A 16732-nucleotide genomic window follows, 5' to 3' on the forward strand; every position below is an offset into this window, starting at 1 on the left:
GAATAGTACATTTATTAAATAAGTAAAATATGATGTTTTAGATCCCGAAAAATGAGATTTGAATCTAGAATGGGAGAAAAATCGAAAATCGAAAAAGTTGGTAAAATGGTCGTTTTAGTATCGAGGTAAGTTCATATGTATAATAAGCATTAACTTATGCATGTTTCAATGTAAAATTGATATATTTACTATGATTTTCGAGGTGTTGAAAGTAAGTATAATTATGATGATTTAAATGTTCAATATTAATTCGACATGGAAATGAGAAAGTATGTAAGTTTGTATGTAAATAATACATTATCTTTATTATGTTTTTATATTTTAGCATATTTTATGTATTGTATCTGATTTTTGAATCATAGTTGACTATTAGAAGTATGGAATCAAGTATTAGAAAGAGAGAGAAATCCCGGTTGAACCTTCAAAAAGATTGGATGATACAGATGGTATGTAGCTAGGTCACATGTATGGTGCTGAGTGCACATCACGTGTACAAGAGAGCCAAAATTATGCGTACAATCGAGCTAGGTCACATGAGTGGTGCTAAGTGAAGGCCACTATGTGTACAAAAGAGCTTCGAGTTTAAAGGTGGGCTGTGTGCGATACCATCGCGTATCTGTTATTATTCCGAAGTGTTCAACTGGGAAATTGATTAAATGAAATTGTGTATGACTTTGTGATGATAAGTGTAAGTATATACGTGTGTAACTTATGAGCAATATGCTCGATATGTGATTGGAAATTGGAAAGATTGTTATGGGAAAGTGATGAGTACAATTGAAATGTGAAAGATCAAAATTGACAATAAAAATGTTCTGGATAGTTGGAGTGACGTGAATCTAAAAATTTACCAAAAATAGTAGAAATTGAATCAGAGACTGAATGAGATATCAAATTAGAGTTTAATGAGTCTATTTTCATATAATATAAATAGAGCAAGCAAAGGAATTCTATATTATGAGACATTTAAGTTTTTGAGAGACTAGTTCAGAATGACTACGTGATCCCCTATTCTGACTTGGAAAAAACATTAAAAATTGTACAAAAATAATTAGGGGATATAATTTATATGCAACGAGTCTAGTTTCAAATGAAATAAACGAAAAGATCCTTTGAATTCTGTACGAGGAGAGAATTTATTCGTAGTGAAGAGTGGTTAGAACAGTTGAGCAGTGAAACAGGGGTAACTTCAATGAATAAACTGTACTAATTGGCTAGACTAAAAATTTTGAAAATTTTATGGTAAGAATATATGTGAATCTTGTTTCAAGGAAAATTAACGTTTTGTAATTTGGACTTCTATAACTCCAGAAATAAATAATTTAGTTGCTGGTACTCTGCTAGACAACTTATTTTGAACATGTTTATGATTGTAATAGTGAAAGTATGTGTGTTTGTGATGGCAATATTCCGGGAACATATTGTGACTTTGTTTAAAGTATGATAATGTATTGTTTATTAATATTTACATACTTACTTACTAAGCTATAATGCTTACTCCCTTCTTTTCATTTTTCCTATAGTGTCGCAAATGTTAGCTCGAGTTGGAGGTCATCGGAGGTTAAATCACACTATCAAACTATTGATCGATATATAAAGGTTTTAAAGTTTTTTAAGTCTTTGGCATGTATGGAGACTCGTTTAATTGTTATTAAGTTGCTAGGAATTGGCTTAAAATACTGATCGATGTTATTTGAAGGTCTCTATTGTATAAAGTCATTTAATGTAGATAGTCTTGATTATGTTATTAATTAAATGATGCAATTTATGAATGTGCATGCTTGCCTATGTGTGTGGTTGAATTAAAGCATGATATGGGCCTTGTAAGCTCTTTTTAAGGGACAGCTTGAATGTGTTTGAAAAAGTTTTAAATTAGAGTGAAATTATGAATCGGTTTTTATACGATGATTAGTGATTAAGTCCGGTAATGCCTCATACCCTGTTCCGGCGACAAACACGGGTAAGGGGTGTTACACAATCTAATTTAAATCAAAAACCTAACACATATTCAATCCAAAGGTTAGACATGAATTTCATCAATTTCTTCTATTCAATGATTGTATAGTTCACATACATACCTGTACTAATTAGTACCAATTTCATACTCTTCCAATTCATCAATATACCCGTTGAACCATTTGGAATAATATCAGATACTCGGGAATCTCGCACCCTAAGTGCCATCTCAATCTCATATCTCATATAGTGCTACTCTCAAGCTATCAACGGGTCTACTCACACAAGCTGACGGTCAAGACATAATTACACAATGCTGCTCACACAAGTTGACGAGTAACCGCAACACATGTCGAAAAACTCAACCACCGGTAGAACGTACGGAACAGCACCCAAACACAATAACCCCTAATGACATGTCATTTGTATCCTATCTATTCCTAAGGTTCAACCGGGATTTAAACATTGTCGAATCTTTGTCGAACATGCCCGTAAAGTCGTAATCACAATTAATGCAATTATAAAGCATTTAAAACACAATTATATTAATGCTTATTAACATACGAACTTACCTCGATCACAAAAATGACGTAATAAGATCAACTAATCCAAAACTCTATTCCCCCCCCAATCTAGATCTGTACGTTGCTTTTCTTAATCTATATAATAAAATTTAACTTATTGAAAACACACTCTATTCAATTCAATCCAAAAATTCATATTATGGCAATTTTACACTTTTACCCCTAATATTTCAACTTATTTACAATTTAGTCCCTAACTCATAAAAAAGAAAATTCATGCAATTGAGTCCACATCCATGCTAACCGAATTTCATATAGACTTATAGTAGCCCAAAATTTTCATTATTTCACACATTTCACCATGAATTTTACACAGTTTACAAATAAATCCCTAATTTGCAATTTCAACCAAAATCACTTAACAAATGTTGTTTATCTAACAACAACTATTCATTTTCTATCATCATATAACAAAATACACACATATTCATCAATGGTAAAACCCTAAACCTTTAACAATTTTGCAAATTAGTCCTTAGGCTATCTAGATTAAGTTACAACGATCTCAAAAACATAGAAATCATTAAAAACCGAGTCAAAAATCACTTACATGCACACACCAAGGTTGGCCTAATGTTTGGATGGTCTTTAATGGTTTCTTAGTCGAAATTTCGATTGAAGAAATGAAGAAGAAAGATGATACCATTATTTTTCTTACTTTAATATTAATTTATTTTGTTATTTTCTAGATTAACATTATCATTAAACCATTAATATCACTTAATTAATGTCCATCTTTGTCCATTCAAATAAAAAATGGTCTAATTACCACTTAAGGACCTCCACTAAAAATTCTATAGCTATTAGACACCTTTATCTAATAGAACTCAACTTTTATACTTTACGTGATTTAGTCCTTTTTATTGAATTGAGCATTCAAACGAAAAAATTTCTTAATGAATTTTTTACACAATCATACAATCATGTTGTAGACCTTAATTTAATAATAAAATAAATTTCAACCTCAAATTTGTGGTCCCAAAACTACTGTTTCGATTTGACTAAAAATGGGCTGTTACAAATGGTTCAGACCCTCATTCTTGTATAAATATCTTTCCTTAAAGTTCTAAAAAAATTGTTGACATTTGGGTTTGAAAAACTTGAGGGGTTTGTCGCCAACGATGGTTTGGGTCGGTAGATCTTCTGGGTTTTCTAGGAGGCATTTTCAACAAAATTTTTAACTTGTAGAACTAACTAGATATCAAGCAATATATTTCAAATGCAATAAAACAATAAAAGTCTAAGTTGGAACTTTTAACCTAGATTTGAAAGCTTGTTACTCCGTTCGAAGGTTTGTTCCAAACTCCTTTATGAGTGTGGGTTGTTTAACTTGCACTTAAAAGAAACAAAGAAGAGAAAAAAGATTGTAGCAAAATAAAGAGAAAAGAGAAGAAAATATATTTTAAGGTTTAGGGGTTTTAAGAGGTTGTTGAGAGGTTTTGAGGCTAATGAATGGTTAAAAATATGTAAATTTGTTTTTGGTTTACTTTTTTGTATTTTATCGTTAAAAATTGGGTTAAGAAAAGGGTTAAGCCATCGGGTTACTTGACGGGTTAGGTCAACCCTATAGAAAATTACAACGATGTAGTGACGTAGGGGTTTCGTGTTGCAACATCCTTGGCAGGATACCGATGCTGCAACATCGGGGTTCAATGTCACAACACACTTTGAAATTTCGAACTTAGGGGTATACTGATTACTTTTCCACGACACAGACATGCTTTGTCGCGACATCAAGCTGAATTGCTCAATTTCTTGAACCTGTTAGTTGTGTCTTGACATGAAGGTTTCGTGTTGCGACACTAGCTCTGTTTCGGCCCCTCTTCTCAAATATCAAAGTGTGTGAAACAAATATAACCTACGTTAAAAAGGATTAAATCCTAATATAAATGAGTCCTAGTGTACTTCTCCCCATGCTTTGGAGCACATATTGCCCTTACTATAAAATGATTAAGGTGTGAGCAACAAAACTTCCCTGAGAAGGCCAAAGCCCTTGTAGCCTTGTAGCTTACTCTAATTTTTCGGTTTTCACTTGTTTTGCTCCCAAGTGCTCTGTTAAGTATTAAAACATGAATTTAAAATATTAGAAGCATAAAATTCAAAATTAAAATCGAATAATCACCCAAAAACGCATTAAGAATAAGGTAAAAACATGTTAATTTTAGCACTTATGAGGTAGATTCTCATAGAATTTCTTTGGTTGAATTAGCTTGGCCTCACAATGCCATGAGGACTTGGCACAAATCCTACTGGGAAGGAGAAAGGAACCCCATTTTTATTTCTATGACATTTGTGGACTACGCCCACCAAACTGGAACATTATTTGTCGTGGTACTTCATCTGCTCATTCCTCTAAGAAAGCTAACCTTACTGTTGCTACTGTTGTAGGGTCTTCTTCATATTCTCAACCATCTAGCATGCCCCTTCAGCAACTAACATGGTCATTTTCGCACTAATGAATGAAGTTTGAGAGAACGAAATAAACACTACTGCTCTAAGTAGAGCATCGACGGGTCGAGCTCGAAAAAGGCCAAGGGTGGTTGTCTTATGTTAGTATTCTTCTCCTTCATCTTTTGATTTCTGTAGGAATTTACAGCTGCAATTTGATGTTCTATTTTTTATGAGTTTCCCGACACATGCCTTGTGTTAGGAAAACTCGCAGCCGTCATTTTTTACTAATATTGATCCAAAAGAAATTAAGTTTTACTTTATATTTTTTTAAAAATTTTCTTTAGGTTTATTGACTAGATGTTTTTCAACAATTATCAATGGCCATATGAGAGGTTTGTATGAAGGAAAAAAATTCAATCCAACGCCTGTAAATAACGTGTCAATTCTTTGGAGGATATCATTATTAGAGACTTCTTCGAACATATAAATAGTCGTGATTCCAGTAGCTGTGGTTCACATTGGAGAAATCACTCAATCTTTTTCTTGGAGCAACAAGCAAGAGCCTTATTTATCAACATGGCAACCTTTCACCAAACTTATCGCCCACAAGCTCAAGCATCTGCCATTGAAGAGAAGCCATCAACAAAAGTGAGGCTTATGCATTAACAAAATGCTAATGAATATCTTTCTCCGAAAACTTTACCAAGTAACATTGATAGAAATCCTATGAGTGGTAAAGAGTTGGATGTTGATAATTCTCACCTAAAATTGCCAAACTGTTCACAAATGGAGTATTTTTGGGTGAAGGTCATGAAGCAAAGGTTCAAAAAGAAAGCTATTAGAAGAGTTTCCATTCAAACCGCTTGAAGAATAAATTTTGGTAATGAGAAAATATCGTTAGGCCATAACAGAAGTAAAGAATAAGGTTAAACGGAAATTAAGAAGATAAAGATGATAGGAAATACAAGAAGAAGATGACAACGAAGTATTTTATCTGCAAAAGATTTGAATCGACGAATTCACTTATTATTATTAAAAGAGTAAGAAACACTTAGCTATTAAACATGGGTGTTATTTGTTATTGATCTGATAAGAAAATATTATTTAAATGGAAATGAAGCGGAAAGAAAGTGGTGTAGGCTAGTTTGGCCGAGTGCAATCGCGTCGAATTTCACCTTGTTTTCCTGTCAAAACCCCTACTCGGCCTAGCTTGGTAATGGCAGCCACGAAAGCATTGTGAAAAGCTGCATTGCTTGATGCGAAAAGGTTGACGGTGCCTCTGGATCTGGGATCCGAAAATAGAACCTGATCAGATGTGAAGAGACCCATTCCTTGCTGAAGATTCTTGTAGTAGGCATTGTCGAATGTACGAGGTGTGGTTGGGTCCATGTTGATGGCAATTCTGGGGTCAACGTTCCTTGGGCACATTTGTCTTAGCTGAAGAGCGTATCGAAAGTTGAGAGTAGGGTCGATCATGTTTCTGGGGCTGAAGTTGAAGATCCTCTTAGAGAAACGACCACAATGAGCGAATCCTATGGTGTGTGCACCTGGCCACAACATTCCCCATCAAAATTAATTTTAATTACCAAGTGTCGGAAAAATATTCTGAAACAAAAATTTAATAATTGCTCATAATTGTTAAATTGAATAATACAATATTGTAAGAAAAGCAAGAAAAGGGGGCTACCGGACAATGCGATCATATCGGTCTGAGAGAGACCGTGCCTGGCAAACATGGAATTTAGCTGGTCTAACTTGAAATTAGGGCCAGGGAGCTGTCTTTGAACACTAGCTTTTGTAGATATCCTACCGTCACGTCTTCCCAATTCCACTCTATAAAACGGTCCTCCCGTCTGTAATTTTTTAAATTAATTAATATTTAAGTATAGGAGTCACTCCGAGTGTTTTTTTTCTCTTTTTTGGTCTTAGGGACTACAATAATTAAGTATAACACATAAGACTAGAATATGATAAGGAGAATCCTTCGTAAAACAATAACCCAACAAAAAAGTCTATATTCTAACGATGTAATTTTTAAATTTTTTGGCATAAAAATCATACATAAAAATTTTGGTCTAAATTGTAGTTGTTATATTTTAAAATTTTAAAATTTCAATATTAATTCAAATAATAATATTAAATATATATTGTTATTTATCTAAGTAAATTGTAAATTGTAAATTGTAAATTTAATTTATATTTTTAATTTGATCATTTTAGTCTTTAGACTTTTGAATTTTAAAATTTTAATTTTGACTTAAACAATAGACATTAATTCCAATAATTAAAATCGCATGATTTATTTATAAGTATTATATGAAAATAGAAAGTTGACACGATATGAGATTATTTTGAACTATTATTGCTTGAGTTAGGATTGAAATTTTAAAATCTAAAAGAAAAATAACTAAAATAATCAAATTAATGTATATGAATTAAATCTATAATTTATCATAATATAAAAACTAATAGCTAACCTAAAATTTAAATAAAATGTTCCAAACATAAAAAAAAAAAAGTTGGTACATTTTTTCATAATGCATATATGAGGGGTTGAATAAAAGCTCGGTCTTTTGTTAAAATTTAATATAGAATCATAGTCATAAAAAATAGAATGGTTAAAGAAAAAGAAAAAGAAAAGTACAGAGAGGTGCTATAGGTGAAAAGAGCAAAAGTTAGAAATATTGTTATGGTAAAGGCTTCAAGGGCGTATGTATATTATATTATTTACGTCTTTTATGTTTATTTAGTGAACAAGATCAAAGACAAAGTTATAAAATTATAAAATTGAGGAGATAAAAGGTAAAAAATCTATTTCAAAAGGGCTTCTTCAATTGAATAATTAACTTTTTAGGAAGACTAAAGATATAAAATTTCATTTATTTAAATGAGTAAATCGCTAAAATTTAAAGGAAACGAAAATTTGGAAGGGAATTCAAAAACGAATACAGCCATTTAACTAAGAGAGTCAAATAGAGGTGTTCATGATCTAGGTCGGATCTATGAATGTTATTAGTATACTTTATGTTTGTCCAAGTTTACCTAATTCTACTCAAAATATAGGTTTAGAATTTTGTCCAAATCCACTCATATTTATAAAATAGCTAATTGAAGTCTATTTTAGACCATCTATATTTTTGAAAAATATTATTTTTAATTTAATATTTAATAATTAATTTTTTATTTTATTAAAATGTTAGATATAGCCGATTTAGCATATCTATTTCATTTTACATAATATTAGATTATTATATATATTTAATTTTATATAATATAAACTACAGAATATATAAAAATAAAATAAAATATATTATAAAAATATAAAATCAGCTTTAAATGTTGAATCTTAAATCCAATTCATATTTTAATTAGATGTATTGTTTTTTCAATCCTATTTTTGGGGCTTAGACTTTCCAAAACAAATTATGTGAGGACGTCAAAATTTTATTTTATTTGACTATTTCTAATGATGTGTAAGCATTTTGTTAAATAACTGTATAAATAGACTATTTGAAATTAGGTTATGACTTATGACACATGAATGGTATAGGGAAAATTTTATTTTAAAATTTGATATAAAAATGAAATATAATTTTGGTTGAAATGATAAAATTGAGATATTAAATATTATAATGTTTTGAGTTTAATATTATTTGATGTATTAGTATTTTTCTAAATTTTATATTAAAAATAAAATTATTCTTAAAATAATATTTATTGTTTTGTTTAAATAAAACACTTTTAATAAATCTTATTACTAAATTAAAACAAAGTTGATATGTGACACTAAATTAAAATCTTACATATAGAATAGGTAGACACAGATTAAATATAAATTCATACTAAATGAATAGAGAGAGAGAGAATGAAATGAGATACCAATTGTACGACATCTCTGGTTGCAAGAGCTAAAATGTCTGCACAAGAAACTTTGTTTCTGCACTGAGGATTACTATCAACAGCCGCCTTTGCTTTGATTACTGTGTCAAATCCATCTCCGGCTAAGGAGATATCATCCGGATGATCCTTCTCCGCGTTACCATTACCCGTTGCCAGCAATATCGAAGCATCACATCCCTATATATATAAAATCACATTTTCCTTCTATCATTTCAATAAAACAATCAAGTCCTTAACAAGCAGCCGAGATGATACAATTACCATTTACAATTTCTATTTTTTCTCCTTCATGATCATCAGTCACAATAGCAACTATTATGCCTGCAATCATGATCGACAAACAAAGTCATTAATTCACTTACACGAACAAAGCAGTCATGGAAGAAGAGGCGAAGAGTTGCGGGAGCTGTCACAAAGGTTTGCTGGAACTTCTTTTGAACTGCAGATCGGACAATAGACTCTACATTAGGACATGTTGTCTTATAGAAGTTTGGTGTGAGCTTAGTGCTCTGAGCAGAGATGGTAGTTAGGAGGAGAGGAAGAAGAACCAATGAGACAACAATTTTGCTTCTGTTTTCCATGACTAGCTAATGATTCCTTTGGTGAATGTTGTGTTTGTAATATCATGTATTTATAGCAGAGAATACAAGCCAATAAATCACAGGCGGGTCGCATATACACTCTGTCCAGAGGTCGCTAAGGGCTTTCCCTTTGAAAAATAATATTATGTTCTCACGTTCTTTAGACCTTAATCACAAAAATGTCCACATGTTTTGTAGAAATAACATGCAAGTCTATGCAAAAAATTCGTACTATGTTCAAGCAGATAACGTGAAGGATTTCTGAAATAAATAAATTATAGAAGAGTAACGCGTGTATACTTTGCCAACTCAACCGCATGTTACTGCCCAACCACTCTCTCAAACAGGAATCTCTTATAAAGTCCAACCCAAAAGCCTTTTGAAGTGGAAAGAGACAACAATAAGTTCCATATTCTTTTCATTTTTGCCTTTTTCTTTTAAGATTCCGTAATACTGTAACCAAAATAGTTAATTATTCCTCTTTTTAAATATTTGGTAAGCAAGAAACTGAAAAACCACTGTTTAGAATCGATATTCAACTATTCCCTCAGTTCATTCTTATTATACTCGTTCAGGGTCATTTAATTTTTTCTCGACCAATTCGTAAACTTTTGCTCTAAAAAGCTAAAAACGATTGGCCTATATAGTATAAAATTGGTTTTTAGTCTTCGATCAGTTCGGCAAAAGTGTTGACATTAGCATTTTAAGCCAATTTGAGTGCATCATCATGAGCTGACTACTGCATTTTCCAGCTGTATATGAATGTATTGTTAATATGCTCTCTCTCTCTCTCGCTCTCTCTCTCTCTCTCTTACATATATACATATATTAATTAATTAAGAAGGTCGGGAACACAATAATTACATCCATAGCAAGTCAATCAGCATATACAACTGAATTTAGGGTTCGTTTTTATGACCTTAATCCTCATTATTTTTTGGATTAAATATTAAAATGGTCGATCAAATAATTTAATTCATATATAAGTCAAGAAAGACAATTGATTACATGATTAATTATTTTGGTTAATAAACTAAGCTAGCCACTATCAAAATTTCCCTATAAATTCACATTTAGTAATATTTTAAAATATAAAATATTAATAAAAATATAAAAAATTAAAAATTATAAATAAAAAATTTAAATTTAAAGAAGTCTGTTAAATTTTCTTTTGTAAAATTCTTTTCAAAATTCCAAAATATTTATAACTTTTTATTTTTATAATATAATATAATATAATGTTTTGGGTTTTGTTTTTAGTTTTAGTTTTTTTAATTCAATCAATTGAGCATGGATACATATAAATAGATAGAGATAATGTAAAAATTACCACTATACTTTAATAAATTTTTAATGTGATATTTGTATTTTAAATTTTTCTAAATTAGTATTTGTACTATTTTTTCGTCTATCACTTTAGTACTTTAAGTTAACTGTGTTAAATTTTGACAATAGTTAACGTATTGCCCATTGTTATAATCTCATGTGGTCTTGTGGGTCACAACAAAAATTAAATGTGCTGACTATTCGGACTTGTAAATATTATCCATTTTTTGTTTATAAGGTTAAAATCATTTTTTTTAAAAAAAGAAGTAAACTAAACAAACTCCCTTTTTGTTGTTTTCATCGACAAAACCTCTGTTGACTTGCTTTGATCATTGGCACCAATTGAGTCTTCCTCTTTCTCTCCTTCTCTCCTTTGTCTCTTTGCCTTCTCCTTTCTTATTTTTCTTCTATTTGGATCACCATCAACCTTATCACTATTGACCACTCACATCCCTTCAACCGTCCAATCCCTTCTCTTGACTCCAGCACCATATTTACACCGATAACAGTTCAACTTTCACTGCTCACTACCATTACACTATCCACTTAATCACACCATCTTAAAGCACCACTCCATTCCCATAATCACCCCCATCATCCTCAACTCATTACCTGGCTCAATCTTCCAGCCCCTAATATGATTAAAGCCTCACCTAAAATCCATCCTAAAAACCCAACAAAAATTCAATCAATCTTCAAAGAGAAAGAGGGGGCTCCAAATCTAGTGAACTTAGACTTGCAAATCGGGAAGAAAATAATAAAAAAATAAAAGAAAAGGAAATTGAAAGAAGAAAGAAAAGGAAAAGTTTTATCCTTGTACGACACGAAATAGGTGTTATGATTTGTAATATAATTTGTCTAAAAAAATTAGTGGCTATCATATAATATATTTGATTTTCTACAAATTGGTGGGAAACATTGGGAAAGTGAAATCTATAACCATTGGTCACATTGAAGATGTTGAAGAGAAATCATATCACTCTCATTTGTAAATGAAAAAAAAAAAAAAAAATTGTATCTCTCTAGTTACTATGTTTGTGACTTGCAACCAACAATGAAGCATAGATGGATAGAGTTTAGGTTTCCACCACCACATTTGTAAAAGCGAGGGGGAGAATAAAAAAAATTATGGTTTTTAATATATTTTACCTAAAAAAAAAAGATAAAAGAAAATCATAATCAGTTGTTTATTTTGTTTTTTTCGTGTGGCCTACAATGACACATAGCACTCTTTTAGTGGGTCACATGTCTTTCTGTGTTAGAAATTAACATTGTTAGACTGGAGTATGATTTGCCACAATTTGTTATGGCAAATTAGAGTTTTTTCGACACTTAATGATATTAATTTCAAGTCATTTTGTGTTATTTTTTTTTCCGTTTTAGTAGCTTAGACTTAATTATTAGAAAAATAAGCATTTTTCGCATTTACCAGTATTTCGACGACCCGTTAGGCCAACTTAGGACTTAGGAATTACTAACTATTTACATGAGTGTGCATGGTGTCATTTTAAGCCACAAAACACAAAGGATGATAGCCATGTCGCAACATAAGCATATAGTGTCTTGACATTGAAGATTGAAGCGAAAAATAAAATCCCGGAATGAAATAGGCATCAGTGTTACGACACTAGATTTTTTCGCGGCCAAAATTTTTTGCATGTGACAGCTACGATTTTTACAACAATTAAGGGTATTTTTTCAACCTAAAACCCTAATTGACATTATAAATGAAGGGCCACTATAGCCTTTTAGATTTTTACCTAGTTTTTGCCTATATAAACAACGTTATAACCTTATTGGGAAGGGAGTCGACCTAGAGATTCGCCCTCAGGAGCCGTAAAACAATCTTTCATATTTTTAGTTTTCTGTCTTCTTTCGTTCTTCTTTATTTTTTCTTTTAGTTTTTCTTATGTTCACATAATCAAAAATCTTTCTATTCCGATATGAAGACAATTGCAAGTGGAGATTATTCTGAAACTATGCTTCAATTATTTATTAATGAGCATTCTCTTTTCCTTTATTCTTTTATTCTATTATTTATATTTCGTTAACCTGATCAACTAATGTTTGTATGGATATTGAGATAAATTCTCATGCTTATTTTATATCTCGCACGATTCAGTTATGAATTTGATTTATTGATTAAGTAATTATTTATCTAAAATTGAGTGTTTATTCAAGAGTACTTAGTATATTAGGGAGTGATGCCCCTAGAAGAATATCTAGATAGGTGAGATCGATAGGGTATCCTCTCGAGTATAACTTGTGCCAAGTGTTGAGACTAAAAGGGTATTTGTATGCCTAGGAAGAGGCCAAAAAGATGACACTAGAAATAGGAAATTCAGTTGAGGGTAATTAACGACTTAATTGTTAACTAGAGATTTAAGTAATCATAGGCCAAGAACTCACATCGTTGACACTAGAAATAGGAAATTCCATTAGATTATTTTGAGTTAATTATTTTAACTAATTTAATTAATATTTTAGTTTTGCATCAACACTACTAATTCGTGACTCAATTAGACTAGTAGTTATTTTTTGTAATTAATTTAATAATAATTTTCTTCAATCTGTAATCCCTTGGGTACGATCCTCTGAATACTTTCCAAGTGTTTCATTGTAAACAAACTATATTACAATTTGATCAGTATACTTGTGGACACCGCAGCTTAGTTTTATATCTTTTTGCTGCAATATTTCTATTCTAGACGTTTGCACATCTGGTGCAGATCAGGTTGTTGGCATCGTTGCCGAGGATTGCAACCATGAAAAAATTTATTAATTTAATTTCTTTGTAATATAATACTTGTAACACCCCTAGCCCATACCCATCGTCGGATTAGGACTACGAAGCATTACCGGAAGATAACATCATACAACAAACATTTATTTATCATAATCAAATCACAATATAAATCATAGCAATAATATCCAAACTCATGCATATAGTCCGTTTTACGAGCATTCGAGGCCCTAAAAAGACATTAGAAACAAATCGAGACTAAATTGGAAACATATGAGATTTTTCGGAAAAATATATTTTTTTAAAATTACAATGGTCACGCAGCTAAGAGACACACCCGTGTCTTAGGCCGTGTGGACATTCGAAGTAGGGACACAAGGTCGTGTCCTAACCCGTGTCCGTGTCCATGTAACTCACTGACTTGGGTCACACGGCCAAGCTACACATCCGTGTTCTAGGCTATGTACCCCTCGAAATGGCCTCACACGCCTGTGTGCCAAGCCGTGTGCTAGGCCGTGCAACTGCTTAACTTGCAGCCTTTAATAAGCTACAAGGGACACACGCCTCAGACACACCAGTGTCTCTGACCGTGTGGCCAAAAAATAGGTCATTTTCAAGCCATTTTTCTTACCCAAAAACTAGCGACATGCACAAATCAAATATACCTATTTTCATGGACACGGACACGGGTTAGAACACGGCCCTATGTCCCTACTTTGAATGTCCATACAGCCTAAGACACGGGTGTGTCTCTCAACCGTATGACCATTGTAATTTAAATCCCCCCGACTAGCTATATCAAAGTGAATGTTGATGCTGCTGTTTTGAATAGGTGTAGTGGTTTCGGTATAGTCGCAAGAGACAGTGATGGTTTTGTTCTGGGAGGTTGTTATAAATTCAGGAATGATACTATGGACATTAGCTGGGCTGAGCTGGAGGCATTTAAAGAAGGATTAGTGCTGGCCGAAAAGTTAAATGTGACCCAACTTATTTTGGAATCAGACAGTGCACTGCTAGTCAACAAGGTCAACAAACGGTCGCAAGATATTACCATATTGGGATAGCGCATAAAGCAAGAGTGCGAAGCTTTTAAAAATTTTAATTCGGTCCAAATTAATTGGATTAATCGTAATAGTAATACTGCAGCGGATTATTTGTGTAAATTAGCTATTACGAATAAATGTGATTTGTACTTTGATATGGATTATTCCTCGGATATCCATAATATTATCATTAAAGATGCAATAAAATGAGGTAGACCTTTGGGCCGATTTTCTTTCAAAAAAAATGGCACTTAATATATACATATACAAGCTAGAACATCATAGAAACTAACCATTCAGCCAATATGCCAAAATGGCACCTCAAACTTAACAATCAAACTTGACTAAACACCTGTAACACCCCTAACCCGTATTTGTTGTCAGAACAGGGTTCAAGGCATTATCGGACGTAAACACAAGCAAACATACATTCCGAGATGTAAATTTGACACCAAATTAAAACTTTTTAACAATCAATCACATCGTCCCTAAAACGAGACTACGAGGCCCAAAACATGCTTTAGAAGTGATTCGGGACCAAATCGAGAACTTTAGAAAATTTTACGACACTTAGAAAATTTTTCCACTAAACAGGGTTCACACGTTCGTGTAGCTTGGGACACGCCTATGTAGGCAGGTTGTGTGGTCACACACGCCCATGTCCTTAACCCGTGTAACTCACTGTTTGTCACCCAAGAACAAATTGAAGCCACATGGCCGAGACATAATCCCATGTCCCAAGGCCGTGTCCTTCACACCCGTGTCTCTGCTCATGTGCTCTATTCTGAGCATTCTGTTTTGCAACAATAAAGGTGTAGGGGGCACACGGCCGAATCACACACCCATGGGACTGACCATGTGCCACCACGGCCTAGACACACACCCGTGTGTCTACCCGTGTGGACAAAAACAAGGCTATTTACCAAGACATTTTGCCACCCTCACTTGCACATATCTACACAACATCACGTGGAAAAAATTCAAGCATGTAAGGTCAACCAAACCATTCAAAGTTATGAACATCACATACCAATACCATATCAACATTTATAATACACACAATATTTATCATGCCATAAATTATTCATGTCAATTTCACCTTCATTAGGCTTCATTTAACTACTTTCTTGTAACACCCCGTACCCGAGACCGTTGCCGGAGTCGAACGCGAGGTGCTAACGGACTTAATTCCTTACTTAAACAGCTCATACAATTCATTTTTAAAATTTCTAGACGAGCTGGCTAACTGCATCACAGTCACTCTAAAAATCATATCTCGAGTTCCCAAACTCGAAATCCAATTCCGTAAATTTTTCCTGAAACTAGACTCATACATATATTTACTAATTTTTTTTCTAGAATTTTTGGTCGGGCCAATTAGTACAGTTTATTAGCTAAAGTCTCCCCTGTTTCAGGGTTCGACTACTCTGACCTTTATTCATTACGACTTAGATATCTCCCTGTACAGGGCTTCAATACTTATGCCGTTTGTTTCTAATGAAACTAGACTCAAAAAGGAATCTTTAAATATAAAGTATGCTTCTAATTATCTCTGGTTAATTTATGGTGAATTTCCAAAATCAGAACTGGGGATCCAGAAATCGCTCTGGCCCTGTTTCACGAAAACTTAAACATCTCTTAAAATACGGCTCATATGGTCGTTTCGTTTCTTTCATATGAAAATAGACTCATCAAGATTCGATTACATAATTTATTCATTATTTAATTCCATTTCTACTATTTTTAGTGATTTTTCAAATTCACATTACTGCTGCTGTTAGCATCTATTTTAAGGTAAATTTTACCTATTTCATAGTTTTCCATGAATCAACTAGTAATTTGACATACATTATTTCCAAGTATAATCACGATTAGCCATGACATACGTAACACCAATAGGACCATGATTGGCCATTCCAATGGCTAATCATTACCAAACATTTCCACATCACTTAATAACCATATCATAAGACCATATATACAAAATGATCATAATGTTATACTCAAAATATACAAGCCATTTTTGCATGGCTATACGAATATACATTACCAAAAGATACTTAATTCAACAACAAGGGTCAGCCCTATACATGCCATTATCAAGTTCAACTTAAGAGTACCAAAAAGTGGCTTAGATAGTGTGGATGACTTCGACTTTGACACGTCCGAGTCCGATAGCCGACGAACAAAATCTATAACACAAGGAAA

The 16732-nt window shown here is 32.6% G+C and overlaps 1 protein-coding gene and 1 long non-coding RNA gene across 2 annotated transcripts; both read right to left on the reverse strand.

The window, feature by feature from the left end:
• Window positions 1-5324: 5324 nt before the first annotated feature.
• On the reverse strand, window positions 5325-5755 carry LOC128296518 (uncharacterized). Its single transcript, XR_008287132.1, has 2 exons — window positions 5694-5755; window positions 5325-5550 (listed from the first exon to the last, which is right to left on the reverse strand). It is a non-coding gene; the product is annotated as an uncharacterized LOC128296518 (long non-coding RNA).
• Window positions 5756-5919: 164 nt separating this feature from the next.
• Window positions 5920-9703, reverse strand: LOC108466634 (peroxidase 16-like). Its single transcript, XM_017767020.2, has 4 exons — window positions 9194-9703; window positions 8811-9008; window positions 6619-6784; window positions 5920-6478 (listed from the first exon to the last, which is right to left on the reverse strand). Exons 1-4 carry the CDS (start codon window positions 9410-9412, stop codon window positions 6072-6074), a joined length of 990 nt encoding a protein of 329 aa, XP_017622509.1. The 5' UTR covers window positions 9413-9703; the 3' UTR covers window positions 5920-6071.
• Window positions 9704-16732: the final 7029 nt, after the last annotated feature.

Source organism: Gossypium arboreum, chromosome 8 (assembly GCF_025698485.1).
Source record: "Gossypium arboreum isolate Shixiya-1 chromosome 8, ASM2569848v2, whole genome shotgun sequence".
Classification (NCBI taxonomy): Eukaryota; Viridiplantae; Streptophyta; class Magnoliopsida; order Malvales; family Malvaceae; genus Gossypium; species Gossypium arboreum.

What these genes read in the sequence shown, in the direction of transcription:
- LOC108466634 (XM_017767020.2), bottom strand. Translation starts at nt 9,412, where the DNA reads ATGGAAAACAGAAGCAAAATTGTTGTCTCATTGGTTCTTCTTCCTCTC. An exon ending in TCCATGACTGCTTTGTTCGT is followed by an intron (nt 9,009 to 9,193) that starts GTAAGTGAATTA and finishes TTATATATATAG; the next exon opens with GGATGTGATGCTTCGATATT. An exon ending in CCAGAGATGTCGTACAATTG is followed by an intron (nt 6,785 to 8,810) that starts GTATCTCATTTC and finishes AAAAAATTACAG; the next exon opens with ACGGGAGGACCGTTTTATAG.